Source organism: Orbicella faveolata, unplaced genomic scaffold (genome assembly GCF_042242905.1).
Source record: "Orbicella faveolata isolate gen_17 unplaced genomic scaffold, um_ofav_v1 contig_1, whole genome shotgun sequence".
Taxonomy (NCBI): domain Eukaryota; kingdom Metazoa; phylum Cnidaria; class Anthozoa; order Scleractinia; family Merulinidae; genus Orbicella; species Orbicella faveolata.
In genome coordinates, this window is record NW_028301536.1 from 4,044,647 (window position 1) to 4,067,500 (window position 22,854).

A 22,854-nucleotide genomic window follows, 5' to 3' on the forward strand; every position below is an offset into this window, starting at 1 on the left:
GTGCGGTTGTTAACAAAATGACGGCCGCTTCTTGACGTTTTCGAGGTGTCTGTGGAGAGGATTTAGATAAAGTTTTGAACGACTAGTAGGTTATTTCTACGATTTCTATGCGTGATAGTTGACGGGGACGCAGCCCGAGTCAACTATCACGCATAGAAATCGAGGGCGAATAATCTAATTGTTGAATAGACAAATTTGACTTGTCAAAACCCAACGAGCCCATGAAAGAAGTAAAAATTGCTAGAAGAACAAACATCACGCCAGCCTGTTTGATAATTTCTACGATTTCTATGCGTAATAATTGACGGAGGCGCAGCCCGAGTCGAACTATCACGCATGAAATCGAGAGCGAATAATCTAATTGTTGTCTGAATAGACAAATTTGACTTGTCAAAACCCAACGAGCCCACGAAAGAAGTAAACATTGCTAGAAGGAACAAAACTCATGCCAGCGTGTTTGATTTGCTTCCGTTTCCGTTTAAAATTCCATTTTATGACTTTAGCGCCATGACTGTCGAGGCTGGCATGTGTGATGAAGGATGAAACTATATTAGGAAGCGGTCGTATATCTGAGAGTTATGCAATCCCTATTCATATTTTTTCCTTTGCTTTTAATTAAGATACAATTATTTTTAGTTTGTTATTGTTATGCGCAATTGCCGGCCAAACCTTCTAGGCGTGACACACTTATTTTCCGTGGAAAGCTGTGTTGCGCGTATTTCCGTTTCATCGTTTCCAGTAATCATTACTGAAGAACACAATTAAATCACGCCTTTTGTTAAGCGATTATTTTAAAACGGTAACATCGTTAAAATGTCACTTAAGCCTATATTTATAGTATTCAAACTTCTCGAGGGAGGTCGAAGGAAAAATAAGCAAAATCAAGAAACAGAAAATGGGTACAAAATAGACACAAAAGCGCAAACGGATAAACGCAACAGGTAGAGATGTACCTTAGCGGAGATTTTAGTGCGTCACACATAGCACACTATTCTTATGAGTCTTTCTTAATTTTAGGTCAACTCGCTAAGCTGTTCAAAACACAAATGACGAGTAAAAATTCAGCCTCATTACATGCTAAGCTGTCTGAAAAAAGATTCTTACACAAAGTTTTTCGTTCCCGAAATATGAAAATCAGACTTACTGAGAGTGCTTGATGTTAACTTGCGCGACCAAGAGATGTAAACTTCACCTTTTTCCTTCAGTAAATTCGTCTTGGGATAATTCTACAAACTTCGCGTTTAAAAGTATGTCCAACTTTAGTGAGGCCGACAAGATAGAAGGTCTGTTAAAGATCTATTTATGAAACTGGCCTCAGAAACGTTTTTTTATCATTTTAGCCCGGCTTTTTTCTTGCATCAACCTAACAACTGAGTCATTTCTATTTCTGGCGGCTTTGCTTAGAAAAACTTTGTCCCGAAGGAGCCATTTTAAAAACGAATGACCATTCATATATTTAAGTTTCCTTCGCTAACAGGAGCAAGCTTGCCTTTGAAACAGAAATGTCGAAGTGGGGATGCAAATTCAACTGTTTTTCCCGTTTGGATATGTCGGACAAAATGCCATGTAAAGACATGCTAGCCCATTATCAGGATTACCCGACAGTTTTCTCCCAAATGCTAAAAACGCTGCTTTAGGCTTTTAAAGCTCTGTGAATTAAGGCTGTGCTAGGGGAACTTGATTCTTCTCGAAATTGCTATTGCTTCTCAGAGCGGGACTTGGGGAACACCGCAACACCGCAAAAACACTTAGCGAACACCGCATCACCACAAGAAAAGTCGACGAAACACCGTCACCGAAACATATTATTTAGCCCATGTTTTGAATTTCTATACTTGTAATGTAATACTTTTATGCCTCAACAATTTTCCACAAATTAGGTATATCACAACGCCTCTCATTGCCCACGTGTCGACACTGCTGATGCCCGTAAAGGTCGAAAACAGCTTCGGATTGGCCAGTGTCGGTCTGCGTTTGCTGTTTTATAAAATATACAACTGTAAATTAATTAGCACGGATTACTGCGAAGTTTACATGCTTAATTTAGGTCGGAGAAAGGTCAAATGAGAAACCACAGCACCGCAAACAATGAATGAGTTGCCAGTAATCGGATACCCATGTTTGCGCAAAGAACTCTGGGATCGTCAGGGGGCAAACATTGCAAGTCGCTAAAAGGAAATGTATGGCGAAACGTTGTTTCGACGCCCAAAAACATGGTTTTGGGGAGAGATCAACGCTTTTTCGCCGTTGTTTTATCGCGGATGGATTTTGGCAATGTTGATACATGGAAAATGTAAGTTTTTGTTTGAATAACCGTGAAATAAGTGATAAAATTTACCGATAAACTCCCTTTTGCTTGCGTGAGGTTTATTGTGAAATACATTGAAGAGAATATTGAAAATTTCAATACACGCCTGATCTCGAGAGGCTACCCGGAGCAAATGGTAGAAAAGACCCGCCGAGAAGTTAAATATAAAGACAGAAAAGAAGCTCTAAAACAGAAATCGAAAATTGCAGAAGGAACTACTACCCTTTGTGTCGGGCAATTTCACTCAACTGTCAATACCAAACTTTGGAAAGCATAATCACGCACAAATGACACTTTTAAATACAAATACTCAGAGATAAATTCAAGGAGCCACCCTTGATCTGTTATAGAAAAGGAAAATCACTGAAATACGTGCTTGTAAAAGCAAAGCAAAGGTTTTGAGCAACACAGTAGCCACACAGCATGAGTCGCGCGGACTCATTTGTAATTAAATCAACCCCAGACAGTACAATGATCGCTACCGGGTATATTTCCAGTATTATTTGCATGACTGAGCTTTCAAATAAGCCAAAAGTAGCCTGTACACAACTTGAAAGGCTTTACTGGGTTATTTCCTCTCGATTTATACCTAATTAATTTTGTAACATTATCAGACCATTACGCGATGTAAATTCCACAATAAACCTCACGCAAGCAACGGAGTTTATCGGTAGATTTTGTCATATATTTCACGGTTATTCAACCAAAAACTTACATATTCCACACATCAACATTGCCCAAATCCATACGCGATGAAAACGACGGCGAAAAAGCGTTGATCTCTCTCAAAAATCGTTTTCTTGTACTTCGAAACAACTTTCCGCCATACATTTCCTTCTAGCGACTAGCAATGTTTGCCCCCTGACGATCCCAGAGTTCTTCGCGCAAACACGGGTATCCGATTACTGGCAACTCATTCATTTCATTTCACCGAACACCGTAGCGTAAAAAACACAAACATCGCACACCGTGGGGTTCAGTTGCGATCACCGCAACACTGCAACACGGGATATCTTTTTCATCGCATCACCGTATTAGTAAAGCCCCGCAAAGCCCCATATCCCCCTCCTCTCAGAAAATCATAGCTGCTGGCGTTTTTTCAGAAGCCGAAACCGCATTTTTATCAATCCGAAAACAACATTTAAAAAGTTCTTCCGCTGGGTGCCCTTAAAGTCAGCCATTCTGTATATAGTTGTTTATGTATGTGCGGAAGTCACAACAGATCATAGTTCCAAGCACTGCCCAACTTTCTGCACCGTATGGCTGACCGTTAAGACCAGAGTTTAACGACTTTTTTGGCATTGTTAGTGTTTGGTACAATGTCATATTCTAATATTACTAATTTGTTGAGTAATTTTCAACTATACCGGTACTGATTTGTTGCGACATGTTGTTTTAAAATATATTTCCCGCGATGAGAAAATTTGTCCACTAAACACACGTGAACTCAGCAAACTGTAAAGCTAGGTCAAGCTATCCCGGCGAATTTGTTGATTTTTTTCCTTTTTTCTAGTGTACCACGTATATTTTTGTTTGTGCTTATGTGCACCGACAGTGTAAAACAATTGAGTGCCTATATATACACACGGTTTAAAGCGCCAGCTATGGCAAAAAAAGTAAAAGAATCGAGAATTGTGCAGCAAGCATCAAAACGGACTGACCAGTCACCGCACTCCTAAACGAAAACCGCTTGCTCCAAAATTACAATGTTGTGGCTTCCGTTTATATAAACGGCTTCAGTGCAGTACTATATCCGTTATTTCACAATATAATTCTCTCCTCTTATGGCAAGTGAAGTCCCTAAAACATTTTTGGTTTGCTGACAACTTATTCTTTAGGTAAAGTAAAAGGGGATTTCTTTAATAACAACTTCCCGACCGTTCTCTTACGTTACAATTACACCTGTAATTTCTCATTTTAAGTCTTGAATTCTTTAAATTTGATACTTTAAAGTTCAAGTAGGGCACAATGACTCAACTCAGACGTTATCTGTACGTTTTCTGTGTCAGTATTTGCATACGAAAACAGTACAATATTTGCCCTTAAAATTACGCATGAAACACTCCGCATCGGTCAATGCTAATCAATTGAAATTGAGAGGCGAAAAACCTTTATGGTTTGTAAACTCAATTCAACGTTAAATTAAATTTAAAAAATCGCATTATCTTGCATTATATGTCGGAAAAAGACCGTTGTTCGTTCATCAAACAACAAAAGAAGCTAATTTTGCGTGTTTAAAGAGGAAGTAAATGAAACGAAATACGACTATACAATAAATTAAAATGCCATAATTAGGTGGCTGGCAGTAAAAATGTAAACAAAAACATTAGCTAGGAAGAGGAGAATTATCTCGCTTGATCCTGAGGTCAAACTGCTTTAGTTAGTATTTCTTTGGCAAGAATATGACCCGAATGATTTCGTGTATTGTGTCTGTTAGCTTTTCGTTTGCAAGAAGAAACCCTCAATGGAACCGGGCAAATGAGATTGGCCAAATCTCAATGAAGTTTCCTACCGCTTTCAGTCACATTTCCTTTGTCGACGATAAGGGAATGAAACTGCTGCGTGCTCGCATGTCTGCCCATCGTCGCAAACATTATATTACACATACAGTTCTCACTGTAAGCTGAAGAAATATTAACAAAATGGTTATAACAAATCTGCTATGGGTTTGTAGATGGCCAAAATTATCAGCGCTTGCTAAAGAACGTCCTAGTTGATCTCCATTATTCGAGTCACCTCTCGACAGTGTGACGTGACACGTTCAAAGCTCTTACGTTCTGTAACAAAACGCTGGTAATCTTAGAGAACAATCTATTTTTAGACGATTTTTCTCGGAAAAGAGAAATGATAAAAGGCTAAACTCAAATGTTATGTATTGACTTTTCATCACTTCAAAAATGCTGTCCTGAGATCTTTAGAGCTTTGTTTACGAATACGTTTCTCAGTCAACAACTCTGGAATTTTCTACAAGCAGTGTCCGTAATTCGTGATTCCCTCAGGGAGTTCTCTGCGAGCTACAAAGCCGGTCGAAACTAAGCTGAGAGAACACGAGACTGCCGAGGGGTTCATATAATCGCGTTACAATAGGCTTAACTCGTTTCAACTTTAATGTGTCTTTAAAATAGCGCAAACGGTTTGGGGAATAACTGGAAGACCTGAATCACACCCAGTATTATTCTTAACTTGAAATACAGGAGAAACATTCTTTGAGATATATATCTACAACATTAAAAAATAAGTAGATTCCAAGAAAGTAATTCAGAGGCAAGCAGATTGAGCTGTGCTAAGCTCTTGTAAATTGTCGGACTTCCTTAGGTCTTTAGCAAAGCATCCAACAACCTAGAGACAAAACAACATGTAAGAAGCAGCCTAGCTGAATTGACCATAATTGGGGTTAATAAGCTTCACGGCGGTTTCTTGAAATATAACATTCTGATTGAATGAAACATAACTCCGTAAAATTATCGACCAGTTTACAGTTCCTGTCGCCGGAACATTATGCAATCGATAGCCGGGGCTATCCCAGAAAAATAAATTCTTTTCTTTTTTCCTCACTCTGCAGATATTTAGCTTCCCCTCATGACCTGCTAATTTTATCTTTACTTGTAATCACGTAAGTTCCAAGGGAACATCTAAAGGAAGATCATAATGTATATCAGTAAAAATGATTGTTTGGGGCTTGTCCACTTGCTTATAAAAGACGCATGCATTGAAGCTGGCAGTTCAACAAAGCAATCAACGATTAGTACTCAACTGCTCATTAAAGAGACAGACTTCACTCACACAAGTTCAAGAATCGGCCAGAATGGGTATGTATAAAACATTCTCTATTTGCCTTTGAGTGCACTGATTTCTTCACTAGATAGTTATTGTAAAAGAACTTTGTTTCAGTTGTGATTTGTTTTCAAGTAGGCTAGCCTCTTTAGCTCTCTTACACTATAACGAAACTTCCATAGACCTTATCATGGTCTCAGTTGGAAGCCATCTTGACGGAAAGACAACACGACACAGAAATTACAGTGTTTGTATGGGAATACAACGGCAAACAATTTTTTTTTTTTAATTGAATTCTGAACAATTTGTGAATACCAAAGTTACAATACTTGGCAAAAGACCGTGACAGCATTGACCAAATTTGAAGGAAGTAATTGTGTTAGAAAATGTTCCGTCGAGTTCTAACTTTCCCTACACTTGTCTATGATTTTTACGCGGCTGGCAAGTTCACGGAAAATAATTGCCTAGTATCTGCTATTCATAAAGTGTTCAGAATTCAAATTTTAAGAAAATAATCCGATTCCCATACGAACACTGTAATTTCTAACGTGTGTTGCCTTCTTGCCTTCGATCTATTATTTAGAATAAATCTATTAGCGTTCTATCACGTATAGCGTTCTCTTATTGGCTGTTGTAGATGATGAGTAGCCTACCAATGCCAGTGTGCGTTTGTTAACGAAATGGTGGCCGCAACTTTGGGTTCTCGAAGTGTCTGTCTTAAGATAAAATTTTGAGCGACTAGTAGATTTACACCGAAACAATGCGATTACCCGATCTCGATTTCTATGCGTGATAAGTGACTTGGCTGTACCCTCGTCAATTTATTAAGCGATAGGGAAATCGCGAGCGAATAATGTAAATGGTTAAATAGTTAACATTCCCACATTAGCCTGGGTTTGTGCTATTTACATGAATTCTAATTAAAAACTTCATCTTTTTCAATTTCAGGTTTTAAAGAATTTATAAACTGTTCCGTCATTGCACTCCTAAGCTTCACTTTACTATGTTCCGCTGCACCCGCAAAACAGGCGCAAGACCGCAAGGTCCTTAGCTGGCTGGAGGACTGGACCGAGCGACTGGGAGAAAGTGCAGTAATGGCAGTTAAAAAATATGTAAGTAGCAACATTCAGTAACGTTTTATTCACATATTCCTTAACACATTTTCTCGTGTTCTGAACTGTTCCTGAGCTGTGTACGAGTATAAATTATAATTTTAGAACCATTAAGCTATAAAACTTGACTAATTAGTGTAAGAGCCTTATAGCGATTAGAAGATTTCTATCAGTACACGAATACATATACTCGATCTAATTGGCTGAGTTATTATACACTGTAAGCCATGATAACAAAATGACAACGCTTTTCTGCAATTCTAAAAACCAAAACATCTTCATGAAGTATTTATGAGCACGCGAACAAAACAGTTGAATTATTGGCGTTTGATATACCTGTGAGGTGACAGTTTAGTCGCCCTAAATGAGCTTTTCACTGATATTCGAGAGCGGATAATTGTTAAATTGTCGATAATTCCCTGCCGGAATTGACTGTAGCTCTTGAAATACCAGGACAGGGGATCTTCAACAGTAGATCTCAGCCACACATTGCTGTCGTATCATACTCATGCAAATTGAACGCTTTGAATTTCGCCGCAAGCTTGCCTTTGCGGATAACAAATAGGGATTTCCCCAAGCGAAGAGATCCTTTTTTAAAATTTTTCTTTCTTTCGTTTAATGCAGGAAGACGTCCACTTCAGCGACAGGCGTAACAACCTGCCATTATTGGTACTTGGTATACTGAGGCACAACTTTGCCGCAGTAGCGAGCCAAATGGTAAGCAATGTTCTATTGAGTGTAAACAAAAAAGACCCAGCGTTGCGTTACAGCGTTACATCGTAACGCCGTCACCTTATACCCTATACCGTTATCCTATTTTCCGTAAGGTGAAGGGGGCATCTTGTTACGTCTGTGAATCAAACAAAACGGAAACCTATGTCGAAGTAATAGCCTTATATAAAGAGACAGGGAGCATTGTAGTGATCATAGATTGATTGTAACTGTGGTGGGAAAATTATCTTTAAACCAAGCCACAACCAATTAGAGAATCAGCGCAGATTTCTTTCATCGGCACTTATTATTTTTTTTTTAATTTTCTCCATAGCCATATGCAACATTTATTTCTTTTCCCCTAGTTATTTTATTCTACTGATGTAAATTTTAAAATTCTGCAAATAGTGCACAATAAAATAAATGATTGATTGATCGATCGATATGGAGCAATTAGAGATAATTTTTCCTAAATTTTATTCGTATAAGTATAAGAGGATGAGGGATAAATTGTCAGAAATAATTTGTACCTACATGACAAATAGTTTTAAAACTGGTTATCCAAAACTTCACGGAATTGTTGTCGGGGAAAAGTAACGATATTCTGTTGTTTTATTCTCAGCCTGAGAACATCACCGAAGCAATTTGCCGCCAATTGGTGGAGTTTACCAACCCAGCGTACCTCGCTCTCTTTGACGAGAGTGAACGTTTAAACTCTGATCCTGACCTGACCAAGTTACTCTTGAACGTATCCGTAGCCCTTAACTCGACACTTGAAATGGCCCGATATCTGGTAAGTTACCACAAACGCATCGATTTTCATCCTACCTACTGCCCAGGCATTTCGTTTCCACCATTTTGTGACGTCAGGTCATCGTGGCATATTGGGTTTCGAGCTAGCATTGCTAGTTTCGCTTTCTGCTCGTTCTACAGATGAGAAGAGAACCAATTCCTAGTAGACTTAGACTTAAACCAAGTCCATTCATGGCGCTTATCTTTCATTTAATTTATTGTAAATCCAGTGAATAGTTTTCCTTGTGTTCACAACATTTCCAGGTCTCCCAAACTTTTCCTCCTGTTAGTTTGCGTCTTCCACTTCTGTCCCTTGTAACTAAGCTGTGATTTTTTGTCTTTTTTCATAGCATGTCAGGAAGTTCCCCGATGCAAAGCAAACGCAAGTTGTAAAATATTGGTCCAGAAGAGAGATGTCCTCTCGTGTAAAAACTTACAAGGTACGTACGTATGGCTACCTTAATTGTTATTTTGTCGATAAAACTACCGACTCTTCTACTTCGCTTTTCTCTTTCTGGAAACAGTTTTTCTAAACAGAGTACACCGAAAGATTAAAAGAGGAAAGTGCTCCAGGAGAGTCTATCAATTATTTTAGTAGCAACCGACTCTATTTCATGTAAATACCTCTTGACCTTTTCATTGATTCTTTTGAAGTAACACTGAGTGCCACTTGGACTTAAAGTTGATTTGAGAAGCACCCAAATTTGTCTTAAATCTGTACTGTGATAACATCACGTCCAAATAGCACAATTGCAATGGAAATAAGCAATGTTGCTATTTTTGATATCAAGACAAGATATACACACCTTTAAGGAGCTCAGTCACGGTTTTTTGAGTTATTTTGGCCACGTACAAAACTACCTTCAAATTGAGAGAAACCTGAAAATAATAGTTTAATAAGATAGAAAAACACCAAAGGGATAATAATAAACCATAAAGGAACAAGGATGGTTAAGGATGGAGAAGATTGACATGGATTACAAGCGGCGAACTTGAGAAATTTGGGTTAAACTTTTGAAGATGCGCAGTTCAAATCGTGACGTAGTTCCTTTAGCTTACCGGGCTTCATACTCCCAGTGCACCTCCACATTTATCATTGCAATCTATTTCTTAATGACATCAGTATATGCAGTTCCTCACAACTTACAATGACACTGTCTCATTATTTTTTTCAGATTGAATCGCGTGACCAAGGCGGAATTAACAAGCTGCGCAGCTGGGCCACTTTGTCGAAGATCAGGGATCTCGCCGCTGACCTGAAACATCTCTACCGTTTTATCTAATTTGTACTTCATTTAATGGACAATGAATGTGTTTCATGCTTTGCATGTGTTATACGTTCCTTTATAGTAAAGGTTACAGGAAAATAAGAAATAATATTTGTATCTTTCGATATATGAGCATTAATACAATGTAGTTTATAGGACAAGCGTTTTACAATAGAACGGATCATTCAATTTATAAGCAGATTTCACTATTTAATATTTAAAATATTGTATCAGAATCAAAACATTTTTGTACTGGAAAAATGTATTAGTGTTAGCAATATGCTTTATTGTAAGTAGAGCAAATATTGTATTAAACAAAGAAGTTCTTGAAAACATATTTTAACTTATATTGTATTTTATTTAAGAAATTATGAGTGATTGTTTGCTGCTTGCATGTGAAAATAAACATTTCAGTTCTTGTATATGTGTTATATTTTATTGCTTGTTCCTATGTATTAGCCCAGCGCCCGGTTGATCGAACAGCGATTGATTGAGTTGGCCCGAAAAAAGTAAAAAAAAACAATTCATATTTTTCCATATTTAGCCCCTAGGGTTATTCCAGGCAGCTAGTACTCTAATTTTTACTTTTAATATTTTCATTGAAATTGTATTTTTTTTCTTTAGCAAGAGTGAGTACAAATAAAGATTGAGTTTTAGAGTTTTATTTTGATGCTTTCTTGGCGATGTTGACAAACAAAATTAAAATTGAGAAACATAAATCTAAGTCACAAATTAATATGTGAGAAAGCCTCCTATTCTAGCTAACCCCTCAGTTACATGAAAGATATTAACAAATTGTAATGTAAGATATTATTATAATGTAAGTTATTAAAATCGTAAATAATGTTAGTATTGTAAGTTTTGTTATTATCGTTAAATTGTAAGTTACGTTGACATTGTAAGTAGTAGGTAATTTTTGTATGTAATGTAATGTAAGATATTGCAATAAAAAAAAAAAACAAAACAAAACAAAAAACAAATAAAGATTGATTGATTGATTGGAAAACGAAATTTTTTGACACTCCGATGAGAAAATAACCAACTTTTTTTTCTGTCCGATCATTCATTGCCAAAGTTTAAAATTTTGAGCAAAATTAACTGAGAGACGCAAATATGGATGGTTATTAATGAACAATTGTGAGGTCAGTTAAGATGGCTGGATATAAGCCAAGTTCTTTTTTTACTTGTTTATGGACCTCTACTGCATGGGCCTCAGCTTCGACGCAAAAAATAACTTGGCTAATACCCAGGCATCTTGACCGAACAAGCCTGTTCAATAAGGGATTTATCGCATGTCAATGAGGTGCTTTACAGTGCATCCAATTATGTGTCTCTTTTGCGAGGAACGGGAGCGGGGTACACAAGAATGTAAAAAGGTGGCTCTTAAGAGATGTGAGTTCATTGTTAAAAAGGGTAAAATAAACAATTATTGGCCGGGATGAGGTTTTTGTGATATCCGGAATAATCAAGGTCGAGGTAAGTGTTATCAGGCGAAGCCGAAGGCTGAGGCTGATAACACTAACTGAGACCTTGATTATTTCGGATATCACAAAAACCGAATTCATAGTTGTTTTATTATACATTGTTTTAAAGAAAATAACGACAAACACATTATCGCACCGAACACAGTTTATTTTCGACCAGCCATGTTCTTACGTGAACTTGACATTGCCCTTGGAAATCATGCATTGCGTACGCAACCTACGGATTAATCACTAATTTGCTAGCAGATTAGTGAATAATCTGTAGGTTGCGCTGTTTCCCAGAATTAATTGTAGGGTTTTAGCCAATGAAAAGACAGATGGTGACTACAATGTATAATAAGGAGAATAACCAAGAATAAGATTTGGAAATTATCTCCAATGACCACATATCATGGAACTCCCATTTCTATAAAATTGTTTCCAAAGAAAATCAAATGCTAGGATTAATAAAACGATTTTGCAGAGGCTTAGACGACCCAAAGCCTTTGCGAACTCTTCATCGTGATGCTCACTCTGGTTCGTTCAAACTCTGTAGAAGTGTAGTGTGGTCTCCCTATACTAAACGAAATATTGGAAGGTCTGAAAAGATACAGAGAAGAGCTACCAAATTCATCCTAAAGAATGATGACCCTTACGACCGCTAATCATACGTCCTTGATGAAGGGAAGATTGCTGGCTGATCTAATATATATATTCTTATTCTCAAGGGGAAGACAATGTTGATGTCCGTTCCTATATGTATATTTTGAAACGTTTTGCTAATTGCACTGGAGTATGTTCATTATGCATGATTCGTGAAATCTTTAGAAGTATTTTAGGCGTACGTGCCTGTAGGTATGATGAAACACTAGGGGCTAGTAAGCTATTTTAAAAGATTTTGTAATTTTTGCAAGAGCCACTCGAAGGCATCTCTTTCAACTTTGTTTTATTGTTTTGTTTATTCACCGCTGTAGTTTCTTTATCAGATGATGTAACGCTCGCTGTATCCTGATATGCGCGCTCCTGATGCAGTGTTTGTGTTTATTAAGGTTAGTTACAAAATATTTTATAATCGTTTCAGGATAATTAGAGTATAAAGAGTTTTATTCAAAAGGGGATCGTTACTCCCTTAGGCATAATAACAACTTTAATTTTAAAAAATAAATGTGTGAGGACAAATGTATTGAAATACAGTTTTTTCCACAGAATATCGATCGGATACTTGGAATCTTTTTCCAATAGAAACTCATACTACTACGAATGTAAGTATCTTTAAGGCTGGAGCTAAGAGGTTTTCATGGAGTTATGACTACTAACTACTATAACGCCAGTCGTACATAGTTTTACTTGTTAAACCCTTAGTCAATTACTTTGATATAATATGTACTTCTAACCAATTCGGGGAGTCCTGAACTCTTTCAAAGGTTATCCCTTGGCCTTTCCTTTAATACGAATTTATTATTTTGTGTTTTAGTGTAATTAAGTTAACGCCATGAAGAAACATAAACATAAACATAAACATAAACATTCTGGGACAAAGATTTTCACCATTTCTGGACGTGTTTTGTTTCCGTGCACTTATCCACTTGTTGATATCTACGCGATCTGAAACTGTTTGATTACAGGAAACATTTCCTTTGGGGATCGACTATTCCCACCGGATAGCTCTCGGGAACACCAAGAAATTAGAGATTAGAGGCGTTTTTGTCCCTCGGGATAGCAGCTCGGGTTAGGGTTAGCGAAGAGAAGGATTGCGATTCCCATACAGAGCAACCCTTTCCTAGCAGCGGTTTGGTTTTTACAGCTCATAAAAGGTCTATTAGATGAAATTGGCCTTTCTTGTTTGTTGCTCTATTTTTTTGGCTGCCATACCTTACTGAAACTGTCAGTTTGGACTCTACCAGGTCGATGTCCCGTTAAGTTGTCTTCGTAGTAATCAGCCTTGTTTCATTGTTATTCTATTTTTATTGCTGTCTGATCAAATAGCAGCATTTTTGTTTGCGATCCCTTGCCTTTAATATTTGTACAAAATAGTTCAGTCATTATAAAACTGCTTGATTTCTCCGATCAATGGCTATTGGCACTCAAAGGCCGCGCTGGAATGGGATGGAAATTTTTTAATTCCTCCCGTACGACCCCTCCCCCAATAGAATTATTTTACCAGCTCGTACGACCATCGTCACTATGGCAACAGTGATTGCTCAACTTACGTCCAAGATGGCGGACGAAGAAGCTCTAGAAATACGGCCTTTCTCTTGTCCTGTCGGACCCCTTAGCGATCGTAAGCTAAGCGCTGAAAAGCTCCCTAACACAAGACCGTTTTCTATGGGTGCAGTGCAAGAAGGAGACGAAGAAGAGCTATCAGAAGAACTTCTGGAAGAAATTTTAATCGAGCGTTCTAAAGGTGGTGATAGTCTCGCCAAATTTCAACTGGGACAGTTCTACTTTGAGCGGGAAATTTACGACAAAGCTCTGGTCGCATTTGAAAGAATCAAGAGCACAGATTTTCAAGCAAAATACCAACTTGGTGTGATGTACTATGATGGAATTGGAACAAACGCCAACCCGGTAACCTTATTATTTTGCAAGCTTAGAACTTTAAGCTTATTCTGAAAACTTCTGGAAGCTGAATAATTTTTTAAAGATCCGTTTAAAAAACTTAATGCAATTTTTGTCGCCCCAAAGCTGCAATTTCAAAATCAACTCTGAATTGAAGTGTAAATCCCGGCCTTAATACACGGCACTAGCGTAGTAACAAAATGTCTTTTATACTAAGCTAGACGGACCAGGGGTAAAGTGTAGACTTCACTATCGATTACTGACCGTAAACAGGATTATTCAGGCCAATCGCAGTGAAATTCTGTTCTCCAGTTAGCCTGAATATCACTCAGGTCAGCCTGAATATCACTCGGGTTAGCCTAAATAATGCTGTGGTTAGCCTGTTTATGGTTAGCTCTCAGTGATTGAAATGATAATGCGATTCAGGTAAAAAGTGTGCATGTACATGCATCAGTCTGCAGTTAACTCCTGATCAATGCAGTCTGCAGACTGGCTGCAGTCTGTCCCTGGGTTTGTCTGCATTTTACCCCCCGTCTACACTCTGCAGTTTTCATTTTACACTGACTGCTAGAAAACTAGAAGTGCGGAACCATGGCTAACTCCACCTACCCCCTCCTGCTCATTTTGTCAACTGGTATTTCCGTGCTGAGCCGCTATCCTGGAATAAAATATCAATGCACTGCTCAGGGCTCAGAAAGAGTGCTGTTCGGTCATCCGGAACAAGTAGATTTTCTTGCTGGGCAAGTAACTTTTCAGTCTTACTTCCCCAATGGGCAAGGGCCCAGGCAAGTCATCTGCCAACTAAATAAAAAAAGTAAACAAAGACTTGCCCAAGGCAAGCAAAATTTGAGAGCTGCTTGTCCAAAGGGCAAGCCAGAATTTAAGCTTTTTTCAAGCCCTGACTGGTTCCAGGAAATATGGTATTCTTTTCAATGTTTCAATCTTGTGTTCTCTTCAGGTAAAAGGATTTGAACATCTCAAAGAAATAGCAGAATCCGCCAATCCTGATGCAGCACACCTGATTCCATTTGCCCAGTATAATGTTGGCAGGGCTTACTATGAAGGATTTGGTGTCAAACAGTCTGACAAGGAGGCAGAGAGGTGGCTCCTTGCTGCTGCACAGGATGGCGAACCAAGTGGGAGCATTAAGGCGCAAACTGTCTTGGGTCTGTTCTACTCACGACCTGATGAAGAGTCCTTTGACTTGCAAAAGGTTGGTTTTTCTTTAACTTTTTCTGCACCAACTATTAAGTCTCAATGATGCAGCTGCAGCTAATATTATTATATATCCTGGAATTACATGTACATGCACTTGTTTATTTTTGATGTTCAATCTCATTTTTTTTTCCTGGCCTTCTTTTTGTAACCCCCTGAGTTGGGTAGATAATTGCGATGATCTTTAATGTGATTGAAACATTGTCCTTTCTGAGAAGGAAATGTTCACTAGTAATAGTGATGCTGTTTTATTTTCTCTAGGCATACTTTTGGCATCAGGAAGCCACTGGAAATGGAAGCCTAGAGTCACAAGGTACAATATGTGTACATACATGTAGAAACTACATAATTTTGAATAACATTATATTTTCAAGTACACTAAGGAAATCGAAAGGGTGAACTTTGCTCCTGTAGCCTTTGACTTAATGGCATACATTCATGTTTTTTTTTTCTTATTACAAGTGGTACGGTATCAAACAAGTGTCAGTGCTAATGGAGAAGTATAAATGGATACTAGTCAATTGGTAGAGCAACCTCGCTATTGTGTTGAGCACCCCACAACAGACTAGCATCCCATTCAGTGGCAGGTGGCAGATGGGGGAATAGCAATTCCCCTAGTCACTCTGTGAAAACTGTAGTAACCTGGCTACGCCAATGATGGAAATGCTGGCAGTATTGAGACATGACTGTGTCAATCCTTAATTAGATCCTTTAGATCCATTCAAACAGCTTTTTTTTCTTATATTTTTAAACCAACATAATTTTCAAAGTCCCTATGGTGGCCAATGGGATACATGAAACTAGTCCATAACCTTCATCACTGGAATTTGTTCTCATTTTCAGGTGCATTAGGTGTGATGTTTGAATATGGCATTGGTGTTCGGCGAGATGGTGAAGCAGCTTTTAAGTGTCTGAAGGAAGCAGCTGCTAGAGGAAATGTCTATGCCCAGGGTAACTTAGCTGTTCATTATTACAGAAGAAAACTGTTAAACAAGGCTGCTGATGTGGCAAAAAGGTAACTGATGCCTAATCATTTCCTTTAAAGCCTCGATGAATATTTACATCATACTTTAAAATTTTTAATTTCCTGTTTTGCTTGATTTCAAGCTTACTTAATATTGGGCAGTTCCAGAAAACATCCATACTCCCCCACAGAATGGATTGGAATTTCCTGAGGGGGTGGGGAGCTCTGTTGGACAAAAAAAATTGAAGGAAATGTCTGAAGCTTAGTTGGAATTTCCAGAGGGGTTGGGGGGGGGGGCAGGGGGGGCAGGGGGGGGTCTTGGAAAAAATCCCTTATGTGGGTAAGGTATGGATATTTTTTGGAACTAGACATTTCAAATGAATTCTTGAATATACATTGTATATATTGGCTATTAAGATAAAGAAGCCCAATTTGAGCTTACATGATAAAGATAAGGACACTTTTTGAAAAAAGGCCAAGGGAAAGCAGCCTGCATTGCTTTGTTTAACATTTTCTAATTCAGTCTGTCATCATACCGATGATTAACAAATTACCCCCCTGCTTCTCAGTGCCTCGTGGTCATCTGTGATCACCAGTTGGCTGGATTTTACAACAGATTGAATAGCCCCAATTGCGGGGCTGAGGTTATTTATCAATAGCAAACATGGACATTTTAATTGGGTGATCAACTACAGGAGAGACTTAAGGGAGGAAGAAAAAATGTTCCTAGGGAGCAGGAGTGAGGCTGATTGAAGAGTGACAGGGGATGGGAGGGGGAAGGAAACACACCCTACATGTTTTTCTGTCCCAACCCTCCATGTTTTGCAACTCCAAGATGACTGCCAGTTAGGGAAAATAAAAATACGTGTATCCAGCACTTGCTCAGTAAGAATGTCTGTACTGCAGGCAGACTAAACTGCACCCAGACTTTACATCATCTAGTTGATTATTTGTTTGTTTGTGATAGAATCCTTGCCTGTCCTTTTAATGAACAGGTTTTCCTCATTTTAATTTTTTTTTTTTTATATATTTTCCAATTCCATGCTTGCAGTGTTGGAGAGCAAGAGGACATACAGGGCCTTGCTCTTGAAACTGACTGTCTGCCTCGCTATGTGGCTAAAGGAATCGCCCTAGGATGTTTTGTTTATGGCCGCTGTTTACATCATGGATTAGGAGTGGAACAAAATAGAGAGCAGGCGAAGCACTGGTATTCAAGGGTAGGTGTACTTGTATGCTGAAAAAGGTTACAACTGCTTGTTGTCACAATGTATACTGGGACTTTTCTTAGCCATGTTACATGCCTCTTTCCTGTAGTGACAGCCTGAAAGGTCCTTCATCTCCTGCCTTCAGCCTAATTGATCAGGTTGGGAGATGACTGGCATTTCAGGCTACAGTGAATTGAAGGAGGTGGGAAACAGATGAAATAAATGATGAATGGGGAATTACCAGTCACTGACACCTCCACGGAAAGACTGACAGGTCGTCCACTGTTTCTGGTGAAAATCCTTGCAAGATGATCTTTTAAGGATATTTTTTGTGAAATCTTTAATTTAAAGAGCTGCCAAACTTCATCAATTAAAGGTCTTTTAAAGATCCGTAGAGGACCTTACAAAGGTCTTAGGAGACACATGTAATGACATCTTATGAGATCTTGTAATTACATGTAGATCTTAGCAAAGATCACTGTAAGGATTCAAGATCCTCAAACTCAAATATCGATACTTTTCTATTTTATTGGTATTATTATTATTATTATTATTATTATTATTATTATTTATTATTATTTTTACATCGTAGGCTGGCTCCTTTGATCTTGATGTAGTGGCTAGGCTGCAGGATGAAATGACCTACGGTTATATCTAAAGCTTATACTGTCAAACCATGCAAACTCTATACGGAATGTGTACAAAATGCCTGTAAGAAGAAACGGCAGGTCACCACGAGAAAATATCCACTTGTCCAAGAAAAATGCTGTTTATAGCTATTTGCTACGTTGACATCGTGTGTATAAAATCCATAGCTTTCTATATGCAACAGTGCACAATTAATTTTAGCTTTCCTGTATAGTGAATCAGACTTAATTTTACACGCTTGTTTTTAACTTATTCTGTTTGAAAGAATAAAGGCATTCCGCCTCTAACTCAGTGAAGGTGAAAGAAAAATAGCTTCGAAAAATCCGAGGCTTGATCATTTTTGAAAGCACTGTCGTGTTGATACTAGATTGTGTATATAACTTTTCATTCATTCAAAGCAAAGTTTCTCTTTTCTAAGCAAAAAAAAAAAAAGAAGAAGATTCTGATGTGGTTCATGCATTTTCTGCGTTGTTGTTTGTTTGTTTGTTTGTTTTGTTTTGTTTTTCACTTTCTGAAGGCCCATACAATGCCGTTTCTCGTACCATGATTATTATCTTTACACCCTATAAAGTGTTTCTTGTGTTTTTTTTGTTGTTTTTTTTGTAACGTTTTCTTTTCTTAATATCACTTTGTGTTTCTCTGAAAATCGCTGAGTCCTTCTTAAACTTCAGCTTGGTAAAGTAGCATACTTACTTAGAGTGTGCCAGATACAGTAATTTTAATTTCATTCCCGGTATTTATTGCCTAGATGTAAATATGTTGACATAAGGTTGTACAGAACTGACTCGAAAACCATGTAAAATATACAAGAAGAGTATTTTGACTGAGTTAAATAAATATTGTCATGAGCTTTGTTCGTATTTTAACTGAGTATTACACAAAAACCAAAACCAAACCAAACCAATTACCTGCACTTTTCATTTAGATGTCGAAAAGTGATTGGTTTTGTATCAACTACGCTACACGACTGGCTTACAAAGTTCCCACCACTTTTTCATCCAATCAGAAGTAAAACCAAAACCAATCGTGACTCGCTCGAATTTGTTTCCTCGCCCTTTGCGTCAGCTACATGAAACCAGGTTGAGTTTTGCACATAATACAGATTGCGCATATAAGAAACTTAACAATCTTTAATTTGCTCCAAGATTCTTACTCTACATGATTATTTCCCGCTTAGAAAAATAACGTGTTAATCCCTAAATGTAAATTATGAGACGGCATGTTATCACGTGTTAGACGAAGAAACGGCTTTATATCTTCTCAGTCTGTGTTTTGTACTTAGTCTGCAAATTGGATTTTGTGTCCGGTTTGCAGTCCACAGTCTGCATTTTGTACTGACCTGTCAAAAACTAAAACATGGTCCGAAAGTTTAGTTCGCTTCAGCATGAAATAAAAGATAAAAAACATGCATTTATGCCCTTTTCCTCCACCCCAAAAAAACACACCCCAGTGCTGCCTTGCCTGAGCTCTGTTTACTGGGCTACTATAAAACACATCAAATGACTGGGCTAATATGGCTATGAGCAAAGGCCCATAGCCGCTTTTATTCAAACATCAAATTTAAGAAGTTTGGCCCAGTAAAGGTGTGGGCGCTAAAAATGCATACATTAAAACATACTTGAAAGGAAAACCGTGAATAGGACCTGGGGAGGAGGAGGGAGTACGAAAACACGTCTTGCACCGCAGACTAACAGGGACGCAATGACAAGCCTATGGCTTGGTAGGTAATGTGATCTGCGCGAAACCCTTACAGGGGGGTCGACTGCATTGTACTAATATCTCCCCTGCCGGTCCCAGGCTCTCTGAGTAAAACAATACAAGAGCAGAGAAAGGGCATAAAAATCCTATATATAAAATATTTACAATAGAAATATTTTATTTCTTTAATTGTCGGTCAAATTTACAGATTACTCAATGATTACCGTTTGTTGAGGTTATACTGACGCGTTTATTAAATGCAATGAGGTCAATTTTATAACTTATATATACTAAGCGACGAGATCTAGTGAGCAGTTTGCGCGGTTTCTTTCGAATGTCGATGTTCTGAAAGCTATAAACGATCGGATTCGCTGCAGCATTGGCGACCACGACAAGAGAGATGGCTTGCTGCAGAAACCCTGAAAAGACAGAGGTCGCACAGAAAACAAACGCACCGGTAATTTCCACCGAGGTAAGTAATATTAAAACTTGTATGAGCATCACCATTACAGACGCGCGTCTCTTTTCTGTCCTGGGTGGTTTGATTGGTGTGATACTGGCCGCGCTCGTAACATGGTTGAAAGGAACCTGTCCAAGCTTCGCTCTCACTTGTCGGGAAGCGTGCCAGACGAGGTAAAGACTAGGTGGCATGTTACAAAGGTGAACATCACGAATCGAGGCACTTGCAAGATTAGAGGCGCATCGGACAAACCTCGACGGGAATGGTAAATACTTTATCACCCCTGTAAGCGTCGCACACACCACAAATAGGGCAGGTAATCTTCCGTGTCATGAAGGAGATGTAGCGAAGACAATCGAACAGGCCTTGTATAATGGTGAAGTAGTGATCAACCGTTATGGCAGAATGATTAGCATTTGAGGAGTACAAGAAAGTGAAGCTAAGTGCGAAGCTTTACCTTTGTGCATTAAGAATATTACAATTTCAAAAACGTTTAGTACAGGCATAGTTACTAATGGACTACTTATCGATTCTCTTCAGCAACAAAACAAAAAAAACAAACAAACAAACCAACCAACAAACAAACAAACAAACAAACAAACAAAAAACAGAAAAAAAAAATTGCCAGACTTCTTCTCTGGAAGTTACGTTAGCTGCAGGTATAGGATAGCTACAATATTTCTTAACCATGTCACTGTTACCGAAATATGGCGCTTCAAACTGAAAACAAATATCGACAATCCCCAAGCACGAATTTTAACAGAAAAAATTATCTCGTGAACAGGTTCAAGCGTTAGAAGGTCGTCATAACTGTCGTTTTCATGCCATATGCTCATCGTAATGTTTGATGAGAAATTCCTCGCTACTAAATTCCTCCTGACAAATCCAACAGGTCAGGCTTTCAACTTGGCTTGAATTTTCTTCAGTCGAAGAAAACAAAATACCAGATTCCTTGCACCCGTGAGTAGTTCTCGGCTCCTGAAAGTGTCTTACTAGTTTAAAGCCCTGATCACGCTGATTTTGTTTCAAAGAACTGTCTATTGCGTGTTTTCCTTCATGACGCTTGCAACTTGATGACTGGCTAAATCCTCTTTTACAATACTTGCATGTATACGGCTTCACTTTAGCTTCCGTGTGAGTTCCCTCGTGTTTCTTGCAATTCGATAACTGGGTAAAGCTCTTTTTACAATGCTTGCATGTATACGACCTCTCTCCTGTGTGAGTTCGTTCATGTTGCTTGCAATTTGATGATTGGTTAAAGCACATTTTACAATACTTGCATCTATACGGCTTCTCTCCTGTGTGAATTCTTTCATGTTGCTGGCAATGTGATAACTGGCTAAAGCACTTTTTACAATACTTGCATGTATACGGCTTCTCTACTGTGTAAGTTCGTTCATGTACCTTGCAATATAACGAATGGCTAAAGCACATTTTGCAATACTTACATGTATACGGCTTCTCTCCTGTGTGAATTCGTTCATGTTGCTGGCAATGTGATAACCGGCCAAAGCACTTTTTACAATACTTGCATGTATACGGCTTCTCTCGTGTGTGAATTCTTTCATGTTGCTGGCAATATGATAACAGGCTAAAGCACTTTTTACAATACATGCAAGGGTACGGCTTCTCTCCTGTGTGAGTTCGTTCATGTCGCTTGCAATTTGATGATCGGTTAAAGCACATTTTACAATACTTGCATGTATACGGTTTCACTCCTGTGTGAGTTCTTTCATGTCTCTTGCAGTTTGATGAATGGCTAAAGCGCTTTTTACAATGCTTCCACGTATACGCCTTCATTCCAGTGTGAGTCCGTTCACGTTCCTTGCAAGCCAATAACTGGTCAACCAACTGGCTACCATTCTTGTATTCGCGTGTCTTCCCTTGTGTCTTCGTAGCCATATTCATCAAAATAAATTTTGATTGGCTAAAATGTTATGCCGCTTGATGCTGAATTTCTTCCTACGCTTGCCGAGATCTCAGACTTGAATTCCTTTCAATGCAGCTTGTTATATGTGCTGTAAAGATAGATGTTTCTACCGTATATTCCTAACAAAATGGCAAAGAAAACATCATATCAGGTTCTGGTATTTACCGGGCAACTTGGGTCGAGCCTAATTCACAATTCGATTGGCATGTTTTCAGGGGCGTTCCTATTTATATTCTGATTGTAAGCCTTCATGGTCGTGAGTGTCATCCCCACTGTGTCTCAGATCCCTCATCTGGGAGGAGGGAGGGCGGAGGGAGGGGGGGGGGGGGGGAGGGGCTTGTGTAATTTTAAGCTAAGGTAAAACACACTTATTGTCATTTTTTCCCGCCAAATTTACCCACACGACAGAAAATTATTTAATTTAAAAAATATCCGACTAGCGACTCACTGGTTGCAAACTTATCTGAAATCTTGTTGAACTCAAGGATATTCGAAAGCTACAGTGGGCGACAAAAGTAGTTGAGACAGTTGAGCGCAAAGTGCAAGATTTCCCCTATTCCATTTCAAATTCAGGTTACATTGAGAACGGCACCCGCTCCCCGTTTTCAATGTTGTACAGGAAAGAACAACGAGTGAGTTTTGAAAAACTCAGTCGTGCAAATTAATTCCAAATTGAACTCGATACCGTATGATTATCTATACTAATTGCTCGTGAAATCTTTTTCCTAGCGAATTGCGTACAAAGTT

General features: G+C 38.5%; 3 protein-coding genes and 1 long non-coding RNA gene across 4 annotated transcripts; 3 read left to right on the plus strand and 1 right to left on the minus strand.

Moving 5' to 3' along the window:
- Window positions 1-6,113: 6,113 nt before the first annotated feature.
- Window positions 6,114-8,842, plus strand: LOC110052448 (uncharacterized). The gene is made up of 4 exons (XM_089276276.1): window positions 6,114-6,117; window positions 7,031-7,194; window positions 7,819-7,911; window positions 8,528-8,842. The coding sequence occupies exons 1-4, from the start codon at window positions 6,114-6,116 to the stop codon at window positions 8,840-8,842; spliced, it is 576 nt and encodes a 191-aa protein (XP_089132402.1).
- Window positions 8,843-9,046: 204 nt separating this feature from the next.
- Window positions 9,047-10,907, plus strand: LOC149117765 (uncharacterized). The gene is made up of 2 exons (XR_016206218.1): window positions 9,047-9,137; window positions 9,873-10,907. It is a non-coding gene; the product is annotated as an uncharacterized LOC149117765 (long non-coding RNA).
- A 2,705-nt stretch (window positions 10,908-13,612) lies between these two features.
- LOC110052540 (LRP2-binding protein-like) lies at window positions 13,613-18,869 on the plus strand. Its single transcript, XM_020758669.2, has 6 exons — window positions 13,613-13,996; window positions 14,946-15,200; window positions 15,464-15,515; window positions 16,046-16,217; window positions 17,218-17,383; window positions 17,964-18,869. The coding sequence occupies exons 1-6, from the start codon at window positions 13,613-13,615 to the stop codon at window positions 18,027-18,029; spliced, it is 1,095 nt and encodes a 364-aa protein (XP_020614328.1). The 3' UTR covers window positions 18,030-18,869.
- Window positions 18,870-20,996: 2,127 nt separating this feature from the next.
- Window positions 20,997-22,085, minus strand: LOC149117766 (uncharacterized). The gene has a single exon (XM_089285638.1). It carries the CDS (start codon window positions 22,083-22,085, stop codon window positions 20,997-20,999), a length of 1,089 nt encoding a protein of 362 aa, XP_089141764.1.
- Window positions 22,086-22,854: the final 769 nt, after the last annotated feature.